Below are 26930 nucleotides of genomic sequence, written 5' to 3'. Positions count from 1 at the left end.
GGCATACTTTTGATTAAGTGAAAACTTGCTACCATGTGTCAAGACACAAACCAGTAAAAGACAGTGCAAATGATCTCTTCTTGTTCATTGTGACTATTTGCTTTTATGGCTTTGGATTTTTTTCCCGCTGAAAGCAGCAATATTGAGTTCAAATTTATAAATAGATTTTTCCCCATGGACGGAAGAGTAATAACTCCTTTAGTGTCATGTCAGATTATACTCTAAGAGTCATGAATTATCATGGCAGTGATATTGTAGTGCATTAGGAGGTAAAATCATAGGGTTGTCAAAGTGTGTTTTCCTTTTACTGTATGTTCTTGGCTTTTGGGGTGGAATTTAGAGAAAGACATGATGGAGAGAAAGCCAGTTCCCAAAGCTGATCTAAGATTTCAAAGTATTTTTCAAACTAAGATTTAAAACCTTCATGGCAGAGTAATTTTTGACTGAATTTCCTGGCCTTAGGTTCACCTGTTTTTTAATGCCAAACAAACTTTTCTTGTAAATATGTGTTGCAAATTTCTAAATCTATACAACTGCTCTTTTATTTTTATATTTTTCACACTTATAAGAAGACTTTCATGGGTGAAATCTTTCTTGTGCTGGAGTTAATTTTACCATTGACATTATAAAATAAAGGATTTACTTTAGATTATGTTCTCTAACTGCATGGGTAGCAGTATCAAGTAAGGGGAGGGATGAGAACTGAGCAGATGCAAGCCTTAAACTTGGCTTCATTATGTAGATGAACAAAATCGTTTGGTCCCAATTTTTCAAAAGGATCCTCTAATTCTCAGTGCTTGACTATCTAGATTTAGAAAATCAATCCTACTTCTTCCAAGCAGCAAATATAGACATGTCTGGAAATCAGGGTTTACATATCTAAAGCTGGGCACACAGTAAGAAATTCGTTATCAGGATGCATCTAACCCTCAGTATCTCTGTTCCTCAGTTTCCCTCTTTACAAAATAGAGTATTTCCTTAAGGAAATGACAAAGAGGAGTGCAAATCTAAGACGCCATGCAAAAATTCTGCATTTATAGCATGGACTATAGAAAGACTAGGAAATTCCAGAATCAGACTTGCTGAATATAGCATTAAGTTTGTAGTTTCATTAGACTGGGACACTCAGACATCCAGTTTGACTTACACAAATACAAAGCTAAATCAGAAATGATGTTTCATGAGAAAAAAGTATCTTAAAGCTCTGTTTCAAATGTATCACTGTATAACACCGTGAAGCACTCCAGTGAGCTAGTGCTTTGAATTTTTTAGATTAACATGAATGTCTCTGTCCACTCTCCTGTCTCCCTTTTTAGGTCACTTGTTTTCTGCCTGTCATATAAAGGAGTTATTTCCTTTTCTGTCAATTCAGACTGAAAAAAAGAATGACATTATTTAAAATGGTATTATTCATTTAACTCAGACAAGAACTGAAAACTACTTTTCCAAGACTCAATGTTTTCATGACTTGCAGCTGGTTTTAAAAAGCATGAAGTTGTGTTTACTTGTGTCTGTCTATCTTTTCATAGGCATTACTAACACTGGTTGCATTTCCAGAGATGGAGAAGTGGCAGAGAACTACTCTGGGACAGAAGGATTACATGTGATTGAGGTGGAGGCCCCTTGATGTTGAAGGGAGGGAGGAGGCAAAAAAGAAGGTCCTTCTCTCTTGGGCAGTGCATATGAAGGAGGTTCTGGACCATGTATGGGAAGGAGACATGAAACAATGCAAAAAAGGATTAGGTCTCTTTTAGCTTAGATCAAAATGAAATATATTGTATATTGATTTGATGTATTTTAATATATACCACTTTCCCAAAACATATGTACAAAAAGCATGGGTTACTGTTTTGAAAGGCACACCTACGCTGCAGACATCTCAGAAGCCAGGCAAATTAACAGCTGCTTTGTCAAAATTACTTAGTGCAAGATTTCTCTGTTGCATTTCAGAGTGTAAAAGTACCAAATTACTCAGTTTTAAAACAGAAGGATCCCCCAGTCTTTGTACAAGCACCTACTGCCTTTTGTCTCTCTGTTAACCTGTGTGCTTGTTCTCTGAAGTGGCAGCAAGGGACCCGCAGTGTGACTCGAGCACAGAGCAAAGCAAAGGAAGAGCTGAAATGGGGCACAGGTGAAAAAATTAAAGAGAAGGCAAATGAAAACAGAAGTCCATTCAGAAATAATTTTATTATTTTGAAAATAAACCTTATCAGACAAACTTGACTTAGTTCTTTGATTAAAATATCCAGAAAGCCAGCCATACCCCGGGCTGCATCAATAGCAGTGTGGCCAGCAGGGTGAGGGATGTGATTCTCCCCCTCCACTCTGCTCTTTAGATATTTGGAAGAAATTATTCACTGTGAGGGTGGTGAGGCCCTGGCACAGGCTGCCCAGAGCAGCTGTGGGTGCCCCATCCCTGGAGGTGCTCAAGGCCAGGCTGGATGGGGCTTTGGGCAACCTGGGCTGGTGGGAGGTGTCCCTGCCATGGCAGGGGGTTGGAGCTGGGTGGGCTTTAAGGTCCCTTCCTACCCAAACCGTTCTGTGATTCTGTGAGCTATCAGTGGATAGGGATGTCCATACAGAAATAGAAGTATGTGACATTTTGTTAAAGATAATAGTGCTACATAATAACCTGACAAAATTATCATATTAACTATTGAACAGTGAAAACCAGTTTGGAACAGGTCGTAAAAACACCTGCTTCCATCACTGAATCACAGGGTTTCTAGTGGGCTTCAGTGACCACTAGTGCCAAACACAATACGGCTTGGTACTTTTTTTTTAATAAGTGATGTGCAAGAAAATACAAAACTACTCTTTGGTAAAGTTTCAGAAACGACAAAGATCTGCAGTGTTAAACAGAGACTAAGCAGCTAAGTAAGCTGGATTGCAATGCAGGGAAGTACAGGTGGTTTGAAAGAAGGATCTGACGGAAAAAATGTTTTATCTACACACCTGTTTTGCACAGTATTATAGCATTTGGGGGGGGGGGGGCAGCTAGGCGAAGTGTAATAGGATACACCGGAGATTTTATTTTATTATTTGGAGTTTTTGTGGTTGGAGTCGTACAGAGACACGGAATTAGTGTAAATTATTAAAAAAAAAAAAAGGGGGGGGGGGGGAGAGCCTCGGGCTTGGCCCCCGTCACCGCCCCTGCCCCGCCGCCACCGCGGGAGGGCCGGGCGAGGCGCGACATGGCGGCGGCGGGCGGGGGGCCGGCGGCCGAGCTGCGTGGGGTGCTGCTGCCCCCGCGGCGGGACCCCCGGGGCTCGGAGGACGGGGACTCGGAGGAGGAAGAGGAGGAGGAGGCCGAGGAGGAGCTGCTCTTGGCGGAGGCCGCGCTGCTGGAGGACGCCGGGAGGGAGATGGCGGCCGCGCTGCCCCCGCGCCGGGCCGGTGAGGGGCGGCGGGGGGCGGGCGGGTCCCTGTGCTCCATATCCATGTCCTCCGTGTCCCCCCGTGTCCCTCCTTGTCCTGAGGTGGGCGCCCAGCTCCTTCTCCGGGGAGGCCTCTCTGAGGGAGCCCTGCAGCCCCGGTGCTGAGACCTTTATATCATTCCTATTTCCTTCTTAATTTTAAAGTAGTCAGGCCCAGACTCCCCAGATACTGATTTTATTATAAGGTAAAGCAGTACAAAGTAGGTGGTGAATCTCACAGAGCTAGCAGAAGGAAGTGTACACACACAGTCGTATGACCACACACAGCAAAAGTAAAAAAGCATAAAGTTTTTCCATTCAGACTATGTTTTTATTTTTATTTTTATTTTTAACCTACATGGCATGTAAGCGTGATGATAGTTGGCCTTCAGGATTCCCTAGGTTGAGTACTCAGGCTGGTGACATTGGAGCAACTTCTGCTTAGCAGAAATATTTTATCCATAAGTTGTTTAAAAAAACCTGCTAAATTCAGCTGGGTAGCACGGGGAAAATACACAGAAAAAATGTCATAGGCCTAACATCTGCAGACACTGAGGACTGGTGTTTTACTAAATGAATGAGGGAGAGAGGATGGACAGAGGGGGCAAACCAGGTCATGCAAAATGTTACAGATTATTATTTCAGAGGTGTTAGTTGCTTATAATTTTGGCTGGTTCAGCTGCAGGAAATACTTGGTATAGAAATGTGTCCAAAGAGCATGCAGGCACCATGATACAACACTCTGTGACAAAGTTGTTCAGGATTGAATCGCACACTATCTTGGCATAAATGTCGTAGTGTTAAACTATATGGTTGTGTCTTTAATTGGTTTGATAAATATTCATAGACATGTTTAATTTTGTAGCTCTCACACCTAGAGAAGCCATTTGCCTACTTGTTTCTGAGGTTGGATGTACTCATTTTTAAATACTACAGGAAAGACTGACATTAGGAATTTTCTGAAAACCATGTTTCTTTACTTTTCCTACTGTAACTTATCATACAAAAGATAAAAATATCTTTGAACAAAACAAAATAACCCTTCCAATTAAACCAAACTTTTATTCTTTACAGCTGGCAATAACAGTGGTTTCACTTTTCTTTTTAATGTTTCAGTTGTCATACAAGAGAACTCGAAAGAGGAATATGAAGCAGTTGGACGTTTTCCATTAGTTGGCCCTTGGTGGAAAGTTAATGTTAAAGTTAAAAAAGTGGGGTCGAAGTACTTAGTGCAAGGATATCCATCATATTTTCTTCGAACTGATATAGAAGAAAACAACCGACAAGTCTTTTCCCTCTTTCTGAAAGAATGCAAAGTTCCTGATTATTTTAGAGAACAGTTTTTCACTTGGCTTCCTCCTGAGTGTGCACTGAGTTTTGGAAATCTTGAAGAAAAACTAAAACAATTCCAATATTCACATCCACCAACAGGGAAGAAACAAGGAGACACCAAGGATTTTGATATCTTACACTATGTTTTGAAATCCGGTAGGTATATCGTGTACCAATTTGTTAGTTTTATAAGCTAATGATTATATCTCTAAGATACTTTGTTCAAACTGACATGTCTTCATATGAAGTGTGTATTCAAAAGAATTCTGAACGTGCGAAAATTCTTGCACATTTTTAAATTTGAGGGCAGTAGAACGACTGACTGATTAAAGGTGGACATGCAAGGACTTTCCTGAAATCTGTAGGCTTACCGAAGTGGAATTGTTAGTGCTACAGGTGCAAAGACAGTGTCGTAGATTTCATTGATTTATTCAGACTTACTAAAAATGGCTTCAGCACTGCTTAAACATGGTGGTTATGAGTTTTCGGGCAAATATGTATTCAGAAATGGTACGTCTGCTTCTTTGTAGCACAAACAGCTAATTCCTCAGCTCAGTCCAGATCAGCTGCACCGAACAGCCTAGCTGCCTAGGTGTTTTATAATTCTGCCCATCAGCAGGCTGTATGGCTGGGGATCTCCGTGTGGAAGCACTGGAGCAGAGATGGTTTGGGACTCCTGATCCTGTTGTGTAGCTGGTTTTATGCAAAATCCACTGAAATATGGCAAGTTAAGGCATGTGCTCAGCACTAGCTTTTATTTTGCTCTAATGGTCTGTTTCCATAATGCCACGTTACTGATGCAGGCAGAAGCTGCCCTGGCCTGGTGCTGTACAGAGCCACTTGGGTAACAGCAGTACCATGGGACTCAGTTCTCTGGTTCGGAGGTCTTTTAAATCCAGCAGCAGCTGTGCATAAATTTGTATTGGGTTGGGTTGGGTCTATCCACCACTATGTGCATGTCAGTGAAGTCTTCAGTACTTGGCTTACTGGGCAGTGGCAGGTCAAAAGATGGAGGGGACTGTTTTGGAGGACAGATTGTGTCTGATAAAGAGTTCGTAAGTCTGCTAGACTTGAGCTGACTTTGCTCCAAATCACGTGTAAAGAAAAGAAAAAAATCACAGTTCTATAACTTCAGGATTTTTGTTTTGTTTTTGTAATGGTAGAGAAGTTCTTAGCACTTCAGAGCTTTTCATGACCGTAAAGAGATTGGATCGTATAGTGGGAGGAACTTTGATCTAGTTCGCTGCATGAATTTTAATGGGATATGTAGATCACTTCTGATTGTCTAATGCATTTGTTCTTTTTTGTTGAAGAAGATTACACTGTGTGGCTAAACATACTGTTCCCTGCTCTTGTAGTTGGCAGATTTTTCCCTAATATCTAACTTAAATTACTTTGCTACAAACTTTTCTCTATCATTGGGAAGTAGAAAAAAAATATCCCCCTCCATGCTATGTTGCTATTACTACTATAGTCACTTTTTGATTGTCAATTAAATGTTTTCAACTTGAACAATTTGTTCTTCAAGCAATGAAGATATTTTTACCCAACAACAGTGTGTGTTGATTCTCCTCTTGAAAATTAATCATTTTCTTCAAAGGGGAAATGTTTCACTTCTGCATTTCTGTAAGTAAGGTAGTTATAACAAAAAATACGTAACCAAGAAAAATTGGTGTTTTAAATTTGGAGTTCTGAAGTTTCCTTGACACTTCCGTAAGAATTGCTTTTTTTTTTTTTCTTTTCTTGCCAAGAGATAAAACATGTAAAAGTCTCTAAAACTTGTTTTTAAAGTGAGGTGTAGAAGAAATTAGTTTCATTATTCCCCTTTTGCAGATCCCCAGACTGGTACCCACAGAGGGAAAGTGATAGCTTAAGTTTGGGATCATTGAGAAAGCCAAGGGGGAGAACTATTTTCCTAAATTCCTGCGCTACTCCAATCTTATGTCTGTTTTATTTTATTTTGGATTTTAATTTTTGTTTTGTACATCTGTATGAAACTTATTTTTAAATAGGAGGGACAGGTGTGGTGAAGTCTGAACTGGCTTTCTACAACAGGCTATTGCATATGCAGCTTAAACTAAATGTGTAGCTTAAACTAAATGTGTAGCTTGTATTTTTCATGTGAGTATATTTAGTTTCAGTTTATATCTGTTCACATTTTTTTTTCTAAGGCAGTTCAGGGAAAATAGACTAAAAGAATTTGAAAAGGATTACAGAGTAAGAAAGTGGAAGATATCAGAGATGGTTTGGATACAGGGGCTACAGAAGGATAAAAGCCAGAGTCAGTTTAAGTTACCTTTACAAATATTTTTGTATATTGCTTAAAACTTTCTTGGTTTATGGTGCATACAGTTGCAGGCAAGGCAGTATTGGTAGCTCTGACTTTTCCGATGATACTGGAGTTCTTGCCAATTCTTCTGCCACGCCATTTTTGCTGTCTTTTGAATATGGTGAATTGGCAAAGAAGGACTGGAAACGATGATACAGATGGTGAGACAGTACATTGTCAAGATGAGATGCTAACAAAATTGGATGCGATATTAAAGAATGAGCCATGGAAACTTGGATTCAACAGGGTAAGTAATGTTAAGCAGGGTAAAAAGTGTGGTGGTTGTTACATTTGATCTTCATTAGAATATCGTGTTGTTTTGGTTATGTTCATTTTATTACTTAGGAGGTAAGTCTAGCTCATTTTAAACTGGATGATTTACTCGGCTCAGTTTTACCGTTTTTTTCCTCAGTTGGCCTACAGTTATTTTCTCAAAAGATTTTAAATGTGATCATGTTACAACCTTTTGTTTTGTCTTTTCTTTAAGGAATAGAAAATTCCTTGAGGTATTACCTCAAGTACTTACTTGAGGTATCAGGTCAAATGTAAGAAAGCTAATTTAAAGCTCAGTTCTACTCTCAATTCTACTTTTCAGCTTTATACCAGCAAATGAGATTTTCTGCTCTTAATATATAGAACAGGACCTATGTTTCATGGCAAGGTAGATAAATTATGCTGTAAGAGGTAGTATGGTCTAGTGTTTTTTAATAATGGGACTTGCAGTTGCTGTTTACCTTCGTGTTTTCCTTTGCTGACACCAGCTACACTTTCTGTGCAACTTTGCTGCTGCACCTCACCTACCCACACGTGTAGCTCAGATGAGAGGTAAAGTTTAATAGTTCGGAAATGTAATTCGTTAATCCCTCAGCTCCAGCCCTCCAGAGCTTTCACTGACAGATGTTTTGACTTGCCTTTAGAGACCTCCAATTTCAGAGACTCAGCAATCTGTCCAATCTGTTCCAGTGTGTCACATCCTTTCCTTTAAAAAGCTTTTACTGATGTATTATTTGACTATTCCTTGATGCACGTTAAACTTGTTTCTCTCGTTCTGTATAACAAGGATCTGCATTCTCACTGCAGTTTTAAGTCTAAATGTTTTTTTTTTTTTTTTCTTGATAGTTCATCTTCTTTTGTATGTCTCAGTATTTCACTATTTTTCTCTAGTCTCTGTAAAGGTCATATGTTTCTTGAAGTATCATGATATTCCAAATTGGATATAATATTCTGGTTAATGTCTTACCTGTGCTATGTTTCTGCAGTTTGCATCTTGAAATCATGCTAATTAGGAGCACATAAGTTCTCTATAGTTTCTGAGTTTTTTGATTTTTAAAGTTTCTCGTTTACACCGAAAGAGAGGAGTTACCATTCCATCCTTTTTTTTTTTTTTTTTTTTTTTTAATATTTTGCTCTCATATAGCTCGAAAAACATTATGTACAGTGTGAAAAATACATGTGCTTTTATAGGCATCCACTCTCTGAATTGCAATTTATATTTACTCAAAGGAATGTTATCCAGCAAGAGGGAAAATAAAATATCTGAAATAAATATGTTTGCTTTTATTCTTTTTGGGGAGAAGATTACCTACAGGGAACTGAAACTTTCTTACTGTGAGGCAACATGGGAAGCCTTCCGTCAGTGTGAACATCTCCTCCGGCAGATTCCTGACTTGCAGAAGAATGCATTAATTCTCTACGATAAACTCAAGAAACGGTGTAGAGAAATGGGACACACTTATGAAGATCAAGATGAATTAACTAATTTTGTATCTAAAGATATGCCCATTGAGCACGCTTGGCAATCTCTTGAATTTTTGAAAGACGAGAAGATCGTGATCAGGGAGAAAAAACTCGTGTTTCTGCCTCATCTTTACAAATCTGAAAGAGACATTGCAATGTATATAGGTCGTCTGCTGTCAAACTGCTCGTGGCAACTGAATGTTGATGCGAGAAAGATACTTAACACTTTTGAGACGTCAGGAGAAACGGCAGATGATGAAATGAATGCTGTCTTGGCTCATGAAACGGAACACCTGAAGGAAGATAATCCAGGCAATCATAACTGTGAAAATCCACAGCTGGAGTCCACAGCTGGCACCCAAAGTAAGGGAGAGGTAGATATAGATCAGGTGACTGCTGTGGAAAAGATTTGTTCTAATCCTGTCACAATCATAAGCGGAAAAGGAGGGTGTGGGAAGAGCACAGTTGTTAGCTGCCTTTTCCGTCACTTAAAGCAGGTAGAAAAAGAAGTGGAAGCTGCTTCTAAAGACTTTGAAGGAGACCTGGACGCATCTGAGGAATGGGGCACCTTTGATCATCACTCGGAGTCAGAGAACACTGGCACAAAGAATTGTTTGAACGTACTATTGACTGCACCTACAGGGAGAGCAGCAAGCCTTTTGAGTGAAAAAACCAGTCTTCCTGCATACACTCTGCATCAGGTAAGGATTTTCTTTTTAAAATCTGTGTTATTATTTGTTGTTTTAGAAAAAAACTTGTTACTGAAATTTTCTTATAGCGTTTTTAGTTATTAATGGTAATGCTTTTGATGCTTGTCAGCATTTGAAAATCATCATTCCATTTTGGGGAATCATACATCAATCATCACAAATACATTATTTGCTCAACTTTTCTTTTTTCGCTTTTATACATCTCAAATTTGTGCCTTTTTAGGGCATCTGGTCTTTTTAGCTTCTCATTTATTATACTCTGTGTAATCTGTAGCAGATACAAGAGCAGAAATAGCTCCTTAAATGGCAAACCTGTTTTCCAGTGTCCTGTTGCATATTGATATCTGCACACAGGTGAAGAGACCAGTAGCCTGGGGTCAATGAGATGAATTTTATTCACGCTGTTTTCCTACCTACAGTCAAATACTGTGCAATCTTTCATTATTATTATTATTATTAGAAAAAAGTAGTAAGCAAACTGTTTGTTAATAAACATAAGTCTCTGTTGTTGTAGATGGCAGAAGGTGCCAAGATATTGGAGGTGTGGAATAACTTGTATAATTAAAAATTATAATAACACAGAAGATACATTGGGCTTATTTTAAGTTCTGTTGGAAACTGGGTAGTTGCCTGTTCCCCTTCTCTGTGCAATGTTGGGGGTTCATTAGTGTGAACAAGCAGCTGTAGAAGGAAGTGCTCTGTTACTGAGCAACCTATGTCCTGACCTTATAGCCTTTGGGATTCCTGCAGGAAAAAAAAAAAAAAAAAAAAAAAAAGAGCTGTGCTCTCTGGCCTGCCATTTGTTTTTCAGAATTGTTGGGGTAATCATTGGAAACAGTTTTCTGTAGCTTGAAGTGTAAGCAAATAGAGCAAGGTGTGACTTGATGACTTGAGCAGTAAGGACTTGTCCTATACCCAGCACTGGGAGAAGGAGATATAACTTGGTTAATTTACAATCGAGATAATCACAGAAATAGATTTAAGGGTTTCCATGCTTACAGAAAGAATACTGTGTATTTGGAGTACGAGCAAATTCTTCCCATATCATGTAGCAGAACAAATGCATTCTTGCTTCAGACTTTTATATGTAGACATTCTCAAAACGCCCATGCTGATCTTCCTGTGCTAAAGCCCCAAATTTGAGGATGCATTTCTGTGCTTTAATGCAAGTAAGTGCTGATTATCTCAGCTAGCAATGTATTCACTGAGGAAGGAAACAAAACTGCTTGAGTATTGTGAGTCTTACAGGTGTGAGTTCAGAATTTCAGATAATACTTCTAAATACAACAGTAGAAGATGTTCTACCATGCTATCGCTACCTTTAAAAAGCAGTTGTTCTCAGCTCATTAGTGTCAGAACTTACTTTTAATATATTTTTAATTTATTTTGTTTCATTTCTAGATCATCTATAGTTTTAAATCATGGAGACAGACTGGACAAGAATTCCCGTGGAAGTTTTCTACTGTGACAGTTCTGATTGTGGATGAAGGAAGCTTGGTGCCTGTACATGTTCTCAGTTTAGTTTTAAAACTCTTATATGAGCATGCCGAGCTTGCCAAACTTATTATTTTAGGTAAGTGGGAAGAAATAAATAATTAAGATAATACAGTATTGAATAATACACAATATACAGAGTAACTATCACAGCTGCCACTGATCTTGATGGGTCTTTAAATACTCAGAAAGTTACATTGGGTAACTTGTAACAGAAAGCACTTGGGTATTTCTGCTTACGCATAAAGTCAGACCAGGTCGACTGGACTCTTCAACAGTTTTCTATCTCATCTGTCAGGATGAAAGTGTCGGTATCTCTGTTACCTATTTAGTAGTGTTTTGTCAGATTCTGTAAGTATTATGACTTCCACGTGGTAGCTTATTATATATATCTTGCAACCGAGAAATTTTTCTCATTTCCTTAAATTTAAAGAAGCTAGTGTCAGCATATGAGTCAGATGTGAGATGACTGGTTCCTTGGGGCTCTTAATACTAGAATCAACTAGTTTTAATGCAGAAAGGAAAACAAGTGTAAAATGCCAATTTTCTGCTTTCTTAGAAGTTTGGTTTTTGCATGCCATTTATGGCATTCATTTTGAAATGTGTAATTTTCAAAATGTGTTTGGATAAGATATGATCACTGTTGGTATTCATGATGCAGAGTGATTTGTACCTGCTAGTTAGGCATTACTAAGAGAGGAATGTGAAAGATTTAAACTACAGAACAGTCTTACTCCCCAGACAAAGTTTCTTAGATACTTGGAAGTTTCATTTCACATGATATGTACTGAGGAAGCTTGTGATTCCAAAGTCTCATCCTGTGAGGTATGATGTGGAAGGCTGAGTATTTATTAATTTCAGTGGTTGTTTTTTTTTTTTTTTCCAATACAGTTTTTTTTTTTTTTAAAATGTTCTGTTATTGCTCCTCACAAAGCCTAATTTGCATTCTATTTAGGTGATACTAGACAGCTACCAAGTATAGACCCCGGAAATATGCTACTTGATATCTTTGAGAGTCTAAAGCCAAGAGGTTTTTCTGTGGAACTGCGAACTAATCACCGAGCTGAATCACAACTAATTGTAGACAATGCAACAAGGTAGGATTTCCTTTTGTGTGTAAGGAGCATTCTTGCAGTAGACACGGTGCTTTACCTGCAAAAGCACATCAAGATTTAAATCTATGGTACTGCTTCTGTTACCTCTTCTTATTCAAAATTAGTAACACTGTTTTCAGTCTGTATGTATTGTATAATAAATGAGAAAAAGTTTATGAATGATGAACTTCAGGCTGATGCAATCCTTTAACTGGAAGTATTTTTTTTTTCTGTTTTCCCTCCATTGCTCCCGTGAAGAATCTCGCAGCGGAAGTTTCCTGAACTTGATGAGGTGCTGGAAGTTTCTGGTTGGAATAAAGCACTGACGATGCCGAGACCTGAGAAGAAATTCATTTTTATCGCTTTACCTTCTGGTGGGGGTAGTGACAGTAAGTGTGTACACTCAGTTTGTGATCTTGACCTTCCCTTTTGTAAGGCAAAGACTGTTTGGCTGGAATTGACATTTTGGGGAGATTTTAGTTTTTTTTTTCATTTTATTTGTGGTATAGATTTAAATGCTAGATTCATCCTTTGAGATTTGCCTGAGTTAAGTGCACACGGCAAGACCCATTGGTGCAAAGGATATGCTATAGAGCTCCAGCTCACCAGTTACATTTTGAAATGGGTGTGATAATGCTTCAACCAGTGCCATCAGATATAATTGTCTATTTATGCTGGGGTTGAAGCTGTCAAACCTTAAAAGATTACACATTTTATAAGTGAAGCATCTGAGTAAAGACCAGCTGTAGCCATGTAATCTCAACTCTAGTATAAAGTTAAGAAATTGGAAGCAAAGGGGACACCACTATTTCATTCAGGATGTTTTGGGGTCAGGATAATTCATTTTGTTTTTGGATTGTTATTGGATAAGTGGATTGAGGGGTCTCCACTTTGTATGCATCAGTGTAATGTGGAAAAAAATAATAGTGGGGATATTATCAACTCATCTTACTCTAGTAACTTACTCAGCTAACAGAACACTAAAAAAGGATTTCTTCTGGGAAATTTAAATGTATAGTTCTGTGGTTAAATAATGGTCTATCCATACCTCTCATGCACTGTAAAAAAAAAAACAAACTTATTTTGCATGAAATACAAGCTGTTTATTAGAGAAGTAAGCATTTCTCTCCTTCCATATCATACTCATCTCCCATTTTGACAGTGGGATAGCTGCATGATGCTTTTTGGGTGGTGTGTATAATATATATGTGTGTGTGTGTAAATGCATACATACTTAAAAAGTTGAAATGGCATTGAAGCAGCAAAAATGATTTCATACTCAATTATGTTTTTCTTTCTTACATTGTTTGTTCTTCAACTTTTTATGCCTTATCTTTTATGTCTTCTAAATCAGATTTGCCAAGTGCCATAAAGGCTTTACTTAAAGAAGGACCTGGATTGCAGGATGCCAGACAATCACAGTTCATTGCTTTCAGAAGGTAAAAGAACACGTAGGCAGACATTGAAGTATCTTTGCTAGCAGCCACTATCTAAAAATAGCTGAATATGTTGAGCTGGAGAGACTAGTGACAATATCATAAAAATGAATAGAGAGAAAAACAGACCAGGTGTCTTCTCCTAAGCCTTCTGGTTGCCCCCAGTCTCTTTGTGGAGAGTTGCTAGATTTTTCTATAAATTTTCTATGTATTTTTCTGTTATTTTGCACCATGCTTTTTGACTCTGTGTTTGTGTTCATCTGTACTGTTTATGTTAAGTAAATGAAGGATGGACTGAGTGGTGAGTTTCTGTAGTAAATTCTCCGAGAGCCTGTGCTGTGCTGTTGGCAACAAGGCAGAGCTCTTCAGAAGCAACAGGTGAGGGCTCAACTCCGGGAGGAACCCACAAAACACAGTGTTGCACCTTAACCTGATGAGAGACAGTTGAGATGACATCACATGGTCTGTACTCAAATCTATCCCATCATAGCAGCAGTGAATTTCAGGGCGCACGATGGGAACATTTAACCTTACTGTGTAGGCATGCTGCTGTGACAGGTGGGCTGTAATCAAATGGCAGAAGATGTGACGAGGGCCAGGTCTAGTTATGTAATGTGGATATGTGGAAGCACAGTACTGGTCGTTTAAGGAGGGCAGGATGTGTGGCTCTAACAAATCCTCAAGAAAGATTCAGTCACATATCAAGCAGTGATTATGTGAACCATCACAGACCATCAGTAATACAGGTGGTTTCACAGAAACACTGAAATAATGGGCGGGGCTTTGGGCAACCTGGTCTGGTGGAAGGTGTCCCTGCCCATATTGGGGGGGGTTGAAACTGGGAGGTCTTTAAGGTACCTTCCAACCCAAACCATTCTCTGAGTCTGTGATTCATATTTTTGTTGTGAATATTGAAATATTCTGAAATCAAGTTTATTTCTGCATTCTGGTACAGTATTGTACCTGAATGCAGAAATTAATGGAAATCAATGATTTCCATTGAAGATTCCTTGATATTTACAAGTACTTAATCTGCATTTAAAAGTTAAAATTCCATGTCTTTAAAAAGCAAGTATATAAAATAACCAACTCTTCTGTCTAGTTATAATACATACACGGACAGGTTTTATCCAGGCTTTAGTTTTGTTCTTTGTCTTAAAATTAAGTCCAACTAATCTAAATATGCATCACAGACATCACTTTCAATCATATTTAGACAAAACTGTTATTTTACTGCTTTATCTTCAGAACTCTGAATTAATGATTTTTTTCAATCATTGGTGGAAAGTCGTCACAGCTAAGATGAACTTTTTTCCATTGCTTTTTAATTATTATGCTAATGTGGCATTGGCATGTAATTGTTTTACGTTTAGTATTCTTTAAGTACATCATGAGTCTGTTCATGTTTTTTGTTTTGTTTTTTTTTTGTGTGATGTAGGCAAGACTGTGATCTAATAAACGAACTTTGTTGTCAACACTATTCAAAGCATTTAACCAGGTAAGCTAGTGTTTTGCAGTTTTTACCCTGAAGAACCTCACTTTGTTTTTGAAAGTGTTATAACCAGAAATAGTAAGTGATAGTAAATGCATACGTAGTAAATACATTTCTCACTTTTTTCTTTCTCTGACCTAGAGACGATAAAAAACGACTTGTATTTCAAATTGATGACAAGATTTCCTGCACACGAAATACATATCTCAAAGATCTCTTGCCAGGCCATGGCTTTGGAAAGGATCCTGATCAGAAAGAGGATCATAAATGCAGAAATGGAGAAACCACCCTCAGTTCAGCAGCTGCTGAGGATGGCAAACGATTGTGCAATGGAGATATATTTTTCATAACAGATGTAAGTTGTTGCTGAAGGAACTTGCACAGAAAATAGTGGTAACTGATCCAGTCCTTTCTGAGTCCTCAGAACAAAGCAGTTCTCAAAGTTTAGTCCATAATAGATACCTAGTTGTTCTAAAAACCTATCATGTGAAAGGCTACCCTTTTACAAGAAAGAGGCAGATATGTAATAGAGAATTAAAAATAAGTCTCTGGGCATTTTTGTAAAATGAGTTTCAGATGGTCTGGTCTTGTTCAGTGCTGTGACTTTTTTTTTGGTTATATATTCTGTAAATACTCAAATGTATTTTAAATGAAATACGCAGTATTTTGGATGTAGGCACATAGTCTTATGTGAAGAATAAAGCTGATGTTACAGCTTGAGTTCTCCCCCAGTAGAAAACTAAGCTGAAGGAAGCCCACACCAACACAGAATCCTATGTTTTTCTGCTCAGCACCTGAGTGAATTGAATTGTTTTGACTCAGCAGAGGATCCAGTGAAAATATCAGTATTTGTGCCTGGGGACTGTATAAGGTTGGTGGAAGAGAGCAGGCTTATCATCATTTGTGGCAACAAATTGTTAAATGGGCTCGCTGGTAGTATTTCATCTTGTCCTAAGGTAATTGAAAATTTCTGGGTATTAAAACTTCCTTTCCTGGATTTTTTTCATACTAAAGAGGAGTCAGGGTAGACCCTGTACAGTGAAAGTATTTTCCTTGAAGATGGTCAGTGAAAGATAGTAGTCTTTTGGGCTTAGTGTCTTCTGAAACTATTTCACTTGGTTGACACTGCAGCTATCATAATACCATGGAAAGGTAGCATATAGACACGTGTGGAAGTATAGACGTTGATCAAACTGCTGATACAAGCTTACTGCTAAGTGTTCTTATGCTATTTATTTCTTTAGGATGTAGAAATTAATAAACAGCGCTTATTGACCATCAGCAGCACATACGGCTCCACATTCACTGTGAAGTATAAGGCTCTGAAGAAGCTCTGCCGTATAAAACATGCGTGGGCCAAAACTATTCACACTTTTCAGGTAAAAACTGAAGCAAAACAAAGCTATCGGGTGATAAAGCTTTCTCATGCCTTTATCTCGCTAATGCACTGTATTTTCACAAGGAAGTATCAAAGCTCTCTCAAAACTAAAATTCCTTGAATGCAGGACAGAAAATACTGTCAGGAGTGTCTGTCTCCAACTTGTCTGTTGTTGTAAGCTGTCCTTTTCATTTTTTATTTTTTACTACTCGCTGGAGATCTTCATTTTATAAGTTGTTTTTAAATATGTTTCAGGGGTCTGAGGAAAAAACTGTGGTGTATGTGGTTGGCAATCCTGGGCGTCAGCACTGGCAGCACGTGTACACAGCCGTGACCAGAGGGCGCTGCCGTGTCTATGTTATAGCCGAAGAGAAGCACCTCAGGAGAGCAGTCACTAACAAGAGCAATCCCAGAAAAACTCGCTTACAGAGATTTTTGAGAGAGGAAATTGCAGAAACAAGCACATGCCCAGAACAAATCTCCTCTACCCTGACAAAGGATGCTCCGGACCCATCTGAACCTGGCACTGACCCGGTTAAAGAAGAGTCAGCAGATCTCAGAAAAGACCAGATGGGTGATTCACAGCAGAAGATAAGTCCGTATAAAAGACAACGAAATCATGCAGAGAATCCTGAGGATGCCACGAAAACATCCTCTGTAAGTATCTCCTTACTTTTTAAAGTATTCAAAGTTTAAATATATTAAAATTTTCAAGATGACCAGTAATTTGTGAAGCAGTCAGGTTTGGCAGATATTTTCTCAGAGTAACGTGACCAACAGGGAAGAATTGGTTATAATTTCAGGGGTAGTAAATTTATACATCTTGTTACTAAATGTTACTAATTATGAACTAGCTTAGACTCTTTATTAGCTTATTCTTTGTGCACAGAAGTCAACTTTTAGGAGCTGATCTGCTGTAACACATTTACATACAATGTCTTCATTGAAGTAGATCTATTTTTATACAGGCAAACATGCTTAACAGATTATTTTTTTCTTACTGTATCTAATATCTGTCACGGGTAAAGAGCTCTTACTTTTTGATGCTGTTACTGTAGTTTAGATCTGGTCTAAACTCTGATTAACATTTTGTTTGTTTGTTTTCACAGCCAATAGTACAAGAATCCCCACTTGGTTCTTCCAGACTTCAGAGTCTAAGTTTGCAACATGTAACTCCTAGGAAGCTTTTCAAAAGCTAGCAGACAATTAACTATCCTCTTTATGAATACACCCATTTTTTTCAAGATTTTTGGCATGGAGAAGCTGGGTATGCAAATGATTTTCAAAAGCTTTCCTGTAATAGTATTTTCTCTAAGAACTGCTTATTTTAAAGTGAGCCTTTTATATTTTCAGTGATCTGTTTTTAGTAGATCTGTTTTCCTTGGTGCATTAGTCATCAAAAGCCTTATCAGTCTTTTGTTTTGGTGAAGAAGGAACTTAGAGTTCTTTTAGGATCCAGAAGTATCCTTGAATAATACATGGGCATTTTGTAGTTTGAACACTGTAGCCATACCAAGTTTTATCTATTTCCTAATGCTGCAGCATCGATTAGAATCTGTTATTGATGTGCCAAAGTTGCACTTTGGTCTTCAGTCAAAAAAATAGTTTAGAGAAATCCAAACTACCCTGCTTGTAATGTGGCAGAATTATGGGCATGAAGCTTTGACGGATTATGGATTTTAATCTTGTTATAACAAGAAACAAAAGCTGCAATCATTGCCACAGAATTTTTTTCCCACTTTGCACTTGTGAATGATGTAAAACTTGCCATCGTTGCTCTACCCTATAAAGCCGTATGCTGCTAATGACCTTGGGAACAAAAGCAACATTCCAAGTTAGGGTTCAAATATCATGCTGCTTTTTTACACGTGTTTGTGTACTGCATGATTTGATACATTGCACTGTATGAGGATAAATAAGATGAATGTTTACACAAGCTTCAGATGAATTAAATTTGAAAAGAGCTTGCATACTTCTAACAAACTTTTTTTTTTTTTTACTCATACAGCAGGAAAAAGTGTACCATGAACATAATCATGGTATTTTTTTTTACTCAAACTGCTACTCTACATGTAAAATAGAAAAATGCTACCTCGTTTCTACTGTCTTTAAATCACTGTTTATTTCAATTTATACATTTTTTCCATACAAATATTTGCAACAGTTTGAATTTCAAAAAAACATACATAGACGATAAATATCATGCTATTAAAGTATTAAATTTGTACAAAAATACTTTACAGTTTAATACTTATTTGTTACAAATAAAAATACATATTTAAGTGACTCATGGACTTTTTTCTTTTTTTTTTACATGATTCAGCATTGAATGTTACTCTGACCTTTTCTGGCAGTGCTGAAATATAAATCAGACATACTTGTGTGTGCAGGGTGAGCTTGTTTATGTATTGGAAACAGCAATAGGGAATACAGTTAAACAGTTTAAATTGACCAGAAACAACTCTGTTAGGTGATTGCTTAGATGTGGAGACTCTACAAATGTACAAATCCAGTATCTTTATATTCACCAAGAACAATAATTACCAATAACAACTCGAATACTGGAATAAACCAAAGCAGCTGCTGGTGAGCATATAAAGCAACTGGCAGTATTTTATTGCTTGGGGGGAGAGGGGAGCCAGGAGAATTTGTGAAGTTTGTAAAATGTATTTACAATTTTAAATTCTAAAAACGTGTTGTAGGGGGTAAGTTTATCATAAAGAAGGCTGAAAACAAAGTATATTAAATAGGACATTAGTCCCCTCAAGAAATTGTTTGACTTAAAAAGCTTGTGTACGACAGTAGAAGTTTACAGGGCTATGGATCATTAAGGAGCTTTTGTATCAATCTTCCACTGCTATAGTTAAAAAAAATCCATTTTATTTTAAAACCTTTCTAGTTTGTCTAAACTCTTTTCAATTTTACTCATCAGTAATCCTCCTTCAGAGGTTTTCAATCTCACTAAAAAAAGTCTTTGCTTAAAAAGCCTTACATGTTGCAAGACCTATCATTAATTATTTCATTGCATAGGGAATAACATATGAGCTACTAAAATTTACCACAGTTGTTGGGGAGTAATGTTCACCACATGCTGCAGCTTCCTAAAAACACTTTGTTAAAATATCTAAACCGTGCTTTGTCTGAAGAGTATACCATTCTTGCCAGCAGAATCAAGGTCCCCGTAATTACAGAGCTAGACAGTTAACAAGAAAGCGTGGTGCCAGCACACCATTCTTCCTCGGCCATCAGACAACGACTTGCTGCTAAAATGTTTTTAAAAATCAACCTGGGCACCACTGTTAGGAGAAGTTAACTCCATGCTTTTTCCCTCAAACAGCAGCTGATGATGAAGGGAAAGGTACATCTAAATCATGTTTAAACATCTCCCCTCTTTTTTGTTTGGGGAAAAATGCCCTTAGGTACTGTTGCTAATGGCAGATTGTTTAGAAATGGAGTGATTTAACAAAGAGTTAAACTTTTTAAAACGTGACCATGAACTAATATAAGCCTTGAGACAGACAGACTGACCTCCTGTGCTTTTTAGTGCTATATTGTGTCTGAGCCTTATCTTCAGAAAAATCTTAAAGGGATTTAGCACCATAATTGTTTTTTATTACCGAATGTCCCACTCAAATTATTTTTTGCTATAAAGTATTTGTAGGATCCCGTGCCTCTGTGTTAACATTAGCATGTCCAGTCTGTTGGAGGAAGGCATTGTTCTGATCACTCCACTCCCCGCCTGCTGAAGGCTGTTGGTCTGCACTTCCTTTCTGAGAGGCCAGTGGGTTTCTGCTAATAACCAGTTCCAGCTTATTGCCAGATTCTGCGATGAGGGGCACAACCAGACAGCAGTCAAAGTCCCTGGTGCGAACGTGGTTTACCTGAACGATTAGAAGATTGATTTTCATTATTTAAGACAAAAAAATACGATCACAAGACAAACAGATCATCCTTGAGACCATGAAAGCTGACTTAAATCTTGCAGCTAGAGAATAGCCCGATAAAAGACCATTTAACTACGGTATCTGTCTGATCTGAAGACATCAATGAAGTTTTTTACTTCCTGTTTAATGGAATGTGGCTAAAATGGCCTTACTGGCCTCGGTGATAGTGGTTGTCAGGAGTCACAATGCCTGTTCCGTATACATGTATGATACTTAACAGCACATAATTTTTCTCACTTTCACAGTATTCATCAATTTAAATGCCACAGCCCACATCTAAAGCTTCTGTTTATGTTTTCTCTGGTATTTATTAATACACAAACATTCTATTGGCCTAGTTGACAATAAATAAATAACTTTTTCCCTCACAAGCCAACTTGGCACCGCACTAAGCGTGGCGCTCTGTGTTACGCTATTACAACTATGGCGATCAGCAGCTTGGATTAAGCACAGAAACAATTTTCAAGTCTGTATCAAGAACAGGAAAAATTACAAATCCATCTGGAAATGCCTTGGGAAATTCTAACTTTCCAGTAAGCATTTTTATGTCTCCTTTGAAGTTCTGAAATAAATAATTTGTTTCTATAAATGTGACATAATAGAGAAAAATCTACTCTTACTTCTACTGCATAAAAGCCCAAATCACCATGAGGTGCTGCTGCCTTATCTAGGCTCTAAGTGATTTATACAGCCTGTGGCACAAAGCAATTAGGATAATTTTTTTCCTTCTTCCCATTTCCCCCACATCCTTTCTCAGCAGAAATAAAAAATAGCAAGACTGCTCCTCATTGAAAATATAATAAGCAACGCGGATAATAAGGTTGCTCCGAATGAGTGCTGACACAACTTCACGCAGTTTTCTGCACGCACATCTGAGTACACAGATCATACCCAGACACCATGCAGTATGGTTACAAATCCTTTTACAAAAATGCTGCTGTACGTCATGGCCATTCATGCCAAACCTGTGTGGTGCCAGAAACATTACCTGCAGCAGCCTGTCGTATGGTTTCAAACCACCCAGATCGCCAGGGCCCGCTGGTCGAATGTTTTTAACGTACACTCCTTTTTCCAACAAGCCATCTGAGACACTAAACCCAAAGTCTTCTCCATCAGTGTCCTTGTACAAAGTTACCTGCGGAGGTAATGTGATGTGATGATAAGGTGGGAAAAAAAAGCATGTGCACATTTCTACAAGCACTTGGCAGGTCTCCTTCCTAGGCTTAGTTCATGTTCGAGGGACCACTTAACTACTACGTGGTACTTCTAATATTATATGGGAGATGACCCCATTTTTACATCATATTAAGGATCTCAGAAGCTTCCTTATCCTTCAGTAATAAGCAGTGCTCTTCACTTCTACTTAACAGCTGGAAACGTGTTTTCTACGCCATGTTTTGTGGCATGATTTTTTTTTCTGAATCTTACTCTTTTGCTGTCCTGTTCTCTAGTCACCAGGATACCCAAGTACAAAGCATTAGCTTGGTCAGCCAATTAGGTTTTGTTTCTCTTAAGTAAATCAGTAAATTCTTTAATTGTAGGCTTTGGGGTTTAACAACATGTCTTGCGATTCACTCATTCCATTTTTGACTCTGAGAGCGTAATTAGTTGCCCCAAATGTCTGAATCTAGTCTAAAACAGGCTGTAAAATCAGCTGAGCTTACTTTAAGCTACAGGTTCCACCCCCTCCTTCCCAAATGATGAGGCTTTGTGTGGCATGGGTAAGAAATTAACTGAAAGCTATCCATATAATCTCTCCACAGGGAACTGATCATTTAATTGCAGCCAACAGTCTCAATTCAATCACAGGAGTGTGAGTGCTGCTAACAAGACTTGGCATTTGGGGATTTCGATGGTGAAGGCTGATGTGCGGTAATAAAGACCTGGCCTAAACCAAACCATGACCTGTGTCATGGCTTCGGGAGCTGCCACAGGGCACAAATACCACTGGCACCTTGATCCCCAGCCAGCTTTCTTTGTTTTGGCCAGGTGATGGCCAGCCCTGCAAGGCCCAGTCTCAGCAGTGCTCAGTATAAGAGTTACAATGCAGACTTCTAAGAAAGCACAAACACGGCTCCTACAGAAGGACCCACAGGAGGGGAATTCTGCACAAAACCAATTGTGTTAGTGCAGGTGTGTTAGTTACAGAGGTAAGAGACGGCCATTCAACAGTAGGACATAGAAGTTAAAGCTGTTAGGAGGAGGTTTTCCAAGCATTCGGAGAATTAGTGCTTTGCAGGCAGTTTTGTTATTTTAGTTTTTTGATAGAACGGAATTCAGAAACTTCTTTGTAAGTATACTTAGTTTTTTATTCCTTTAGGGGTGTTTTTTTTCCCTTGCTTCTCTCTCACATCAGGAGGGCAGACCAGCTGCTGTAGCGACAGCACCATTTTGTCTGTACAAGTGGATGGAGCGTCGCTGGGCTGCTGTGAAAACATCTCTGCCTCATGCTGCAGTAAGCACAAATATCCACACACGGTATTCATCCCTGACTTTCACACCTGTTCTTCCTCTTCCCTCGCTTTCCTCCCTTTGTACAGTACAGTGAAGTAGAAAGCCATGCCTAAAGTCCTGTTAATTAAGCTGGAGGCCTTCTCTTTTCCAGTGACGGGTTCTCTTTTTCAGTCTGTGACCTCCATTTCAAACCTCCCAGTGACCGCTGAGCTTAAGCTGTCTTTGCTCCCATTTTCGCCTGACCTAACTTGTCAGTGAAGCTTTCATTATCCATCTCAGCGTGCATTTTAAGAGTCAAAGGGCATTTCACCTACTGACAAATCCATCTGCAAATTCAATATATTTCATCTGAGAAGGATTTTAATTTGTATCGACAGCTGGTGTCAGCAGGACTCTGGGAAACCTCTAACAATTTGTTATCCACAGAGGCATTTGTTTGTGATACCACAGCCCATCTAACATTGTTTGGTCTGAAGTATGTTTGAAGCTGCTGTGGATGTGCCACAAGACGAACAGTATCACAAGACTAAAAACAATTGCTCCCACACTCCCCCCTCCAGAAAACAAAAAATAAAGAAGGAGGGAGATTTATTTTGTTAATTGACAGATTTGTGTGCTTTTCCTGGCATGAGGTAAAAATAATTAGCACTGTACCAAGACAGAAATCCTCTTATAAATAACTGTCCTGGTTTCAGTTAGCACAGAATTAATTTTCTTCCTAGTAGCTGGTGGAATGCTGTGTTTTGGCTTAGAATGAGAAGAGTGCTGATAACACCCCGATGCTTTAATTGTTGCAGAGCAGTGCTTATACTAAGCCAAGGACATCTCAGCCTTTGCTCTGTCCTGCCAACGGGCAGGCTGGGGGGTGCAGTAAGAGCTGGGAGGGGACAGACCCAGGACAGGTGACCCAAACTAGCCAAAGGGGTATTCCATACCATCTGACGTCATGCTAAACAATATATAGGGGTGGCTAGCCGGGGGGAGGGGGCCGGACTGCTCGGGGTTAGGCTGGGCATCGGTCAGCGGGTGGTGAGCAATTGCATTGTGCATCACTTGTTTGTACATACTATTATTACTTTCGTATTATCACCATTGTATCATCATTATTATTATTGTTATTATTATTTTTGTTATTTTTTTTTCCTGTCTTATTAAACTGTCTTTATCTCAACTCACGGGCTTCACTTTCCATTTCTCTCCCCCGTCCCAGAGAGGGAGGGGGGAGGGTGAGCGAACGGCTGCGTGGTGTTTAGCTGCCGGTCGGGTTAAACCACGACAGTCTTTTTGGCGCCCAACGTGGGGCCCGAAAGGTTGAGATAACGGCAGATCTGATCAGAGTGTGTTAAACTAAAATTGGTGGAAGGATTAGACCTGCTTAATAGTCACTTGTCATGATGCTGATTGCTTTAATCACAACTCTGCTGCGCCTGTTTTCCAAATTGAGTATTATAGTACATTATTTTCCGTATTTGCTCTCTGTAGTGTTGTTTCTCCTCTCCGGGCCCTGGTTTCAGACCATTATGGTACTAAGTGTTATAGCAATGGCTTATGAGACGATAAGATATCTGGTCATGACTCTAACTTGGTATTTATACTCAGTAACATCGTGGACTCTGTACTTTGGAAACAGCATCTTGGGAACTATTAGCAATTATACCTATTGTTTTTCTCCATTAGAGAGTCAATCTGTGGAGGGGAAAGGGGAGGATATTTTTCCTTACTTGCTTACTCTCCCTTTCTCCTTCACCACCCCTGTATCCTCCTGGGTCACTCTGCCTTCCTCCTTCACCACCCTCTTATCCCCTGAGCTTGTCACAATAGCTCTCCAAGATATTGAATATTTCTGGAATACTCAGAATACCATAGTCTTGTTGTTCTGCCTCATGAATGCACTTCAGATTCTGCTTAAAGTTAAACAACTACTTATGAAGCTCATCCGGAGATCTGCCCGGAGGCAGTATAGTTGTGGGTGGCAGGGAGTATGGGTGGATATGGGCAGGCATCTAGAGCAGTTGGCACCCCCAGTGTGTTGGAAATTCACCCCTGAACAATGGCAAAATCCTCAAAAACTGGCAGAATGCTTGAAAAAAAGGTGTAATGATTCTGGCAGTTCCAAAGTAACACAAATCATTGTAACGTGCTGGGGCCTGGCTCATGCCTATCGAGCTGCCATTGATACTGCTGTCAACTTAGTGACAGACCCTGCGGCCACTCCAAACCCTGTGACAGATCCAACGGCCACTGTGACCCCTACGGTGGATTCTGCAGCCGCTCCAGTCCCAGCTCCTGCAGCCACTCCAGTCCCAGCTCCTGCAGCCGCTCCAGTCCCAGCTCCTGCAGCCGCTCCAGCTCCAGCTCCTGCAGCCGCTCCAGTCCCAGCTCCTGCAGCCGCTCCAGTCCCAGCTCCTGCAGCCGCTCCAGTCCCAGCTCCTGCAGTCGCTCCAGTTCCAGCTCCGGCCGCTACTCCAGTCCCAGTTCCTGCAACTGCTCCAGTCCCAGCTCCTGAAGCTGCTCCAGCTCCAGCTCCTGAAGCCGCTCCAGCTCCAGCTCCTGCAGCTGCTCCAGTCCCAGTTCCTGCAGTCGCTCCAGTTCCAGCTCCGGCCGCTACTCCAGTCCCAGTTCCTGCAACTGCTCCAGTCCCAGCTCCTGAAGCCGCTCCAGCTCCAGCTCCTACTGCTGCTCCAGTCCCAGCTCCTGCAACTGCTCCAGCTCCAGCTCCAGCTCCTGTAGCTGCTACAGCTCCGGTTCCTGCAACTGCTCCAGCTCCTGTAGCCGCTCCAGCTCCTGTGGCCGTGTCAGAGAAACGAGCTGTAGCAGTGCAAGTTGACCCTGCAGAGGGCATTCCAACCCCTGTGGCAGACCCTGTAACAAAGTCAGAGAAACGAGCAGTAGCAGTGCAAGCTGCCCCTGTAGAGAAGGTGAAAATATGGTATAGAAATTCAAGTCGTTTAGAACGCAGAGAGTCTTCTGCCAATCCAGGTAAGGCTTCTGCCAAAACTAAGTATAGAGATGACGAAGATGATGACGACGCTGGGCCGTCAAGGATTCAGGAGGAGGAAGATGAGGATGCCGAAAGAGCAACAGTAACTACCCGAAGCCTAAACGAGCGCGAGCTACGAGATGTGCGAAAAGATTTTGGTCGCTGTATAGGTGAGCAGCTTGTCACCTGGCTGCTCCGGTGCTGGGACTCTGGAGCCAATTGTGTGGAATTAGACGGCAGGGAAGCCAAGCGGCTGGGATCCCTTGCTCGAGACGCCGGCATTGACAAAGCAATTGCAGATGGAGCACGACCCACCAGCCTCTGGAGGCGTCTCCTCTCAGCTGTGAGGGAAAGGTATCCCTTCAAGGAAGATATTTTATGTCTACCAGGCAAGTGGACCACTATGGAGAAGGGAATCCAGTACCTGAGGGAATTAGCCGTACGGGAAGTGATTTATGAGGATCCAGACCTCAAACAAACATCCACAGATCCAGATGAAGTCAAGTGTACACGACCCATGTGGCGGAAGTTTGTACGGAGTGCACCATCATCATATGCCAGCTCATTGGCAATAATGGCCTGGAAAGAGGATGAGGAACCCACAGTGGGTGAAGCGGCTAAACAACTCCGGCAGTACGAAGAAAGTCTCTCCTCTTCCTTACAGGCCTGCGTCTCAGCTGTGGAGAAACTTTCTGAAAAGGTTCACCAACTTGAAGAGAATCTATTGTCCTCCCCACCTGAACCAACCAGTGCCCACCGACCAAAGGAGAACACTTGGGAGAAACTTTCTGAAAAGGTTCACCAACTTGAAGAGAGATTATTCTCCTTCGCACCTGTACAAAGCAGTGTCTCAGCTGTCAGGGGTAGGCGTTCACCCACACAAGGAAGACGATATGGTGGGTACTCACCCCGTGCCACCCTGTGGTTTTACTTACGAGACCATGGAGAGGACATGAGAAAGTGGGATGGAAAATCTACCGCGACCCTAGAGGCACGGGTACGTGAGTTGCAAAAGAAAACAATCAGGAAAAAGGGATTCTCCGAAAAGTTTGCTGCTCCAACTTCCAGCAGACAGTCCTTCAAACACAGAAACGAGGAAGATTCTGACCAGGATTAGGGGGGCCCTGCCTCCAG

At 40.0% G+C, this 26930-nt stretch overlaps 2 protein-coding genes across 7 annotated transcripts in view; one reads left to right on the top strand and one right to left on the bottom strand.

Moving 5' to 3' along the window:
• Positions 1-3194: 3194 nt before the first annotated feature.
• HELB (DNA helicase B) lies at positions 3195-18614 on the top strand (the record flags this gene model as incomplete). The annotated part of the gene is made up of 13 exons (XM_082784862.1): positions 3195-3396; positions 4533-4904; positions 7101-7324; positions 8655-9515; positions 10926-11097; positions 11974-12115; positions 12371-12501; positions 13467-13551; positions 14987-15046; positions 15182-15395; positions 16285-16419; positions 16674-17075; positions 17528-18614. The coding sequence occupies 13 exons, from the start codon at positions 3195-3197 to the stop codon at positions 17615-17617; spliced, it is 3090 nt and encodes a 1029-aa protein (XP_082640988.1). The 3' UTR covers positions 17618-18614.
• Positions 18615-18790: 176 nt separating this feature from the next.
• The window catches only part of GRIP1 (glutamate receptor interacting protein 1), a 325481-nt gene continuing 317341 nt past the window's right edge, over positions 18791-26930 (bottom strand). For all 6 annotated transcript variants that reach the window (XM_082784855.1, XM_082784860.1, XM_082784859.1 and 3 more), the window contains 2 exons: positions 21351-21497; positions 18791-20299 (listed from right to left, as the gene is read on the bottom strand). In XM_082784855.1, the coding sequence (XP_082640981.1) occupies positions 20063-20299; positions 21351-21497 (384 nt within the window). In that variant the 3' untranslated portion in view covers positions 18791-20062. The remainder of the gene's footprint in view (positions 20300-21350; positions 21498-26930) is intronic.

The sequence above is a fragment of the Aythya marila genome, assembly GCF_965140915.1.
Source record: "Aythya marila genome assembly, chromosome: 1".
Lineage (NCBI taxonomy): Eukaryota > Metazoa > Chordata > Aves > Anseriformes > Anatidae > Aythya > Aythya marila.
Note: the sequence above shows the minus strand (reverse complement) of the source record. Positions and strands in the feature narration are given on the sequence as shown.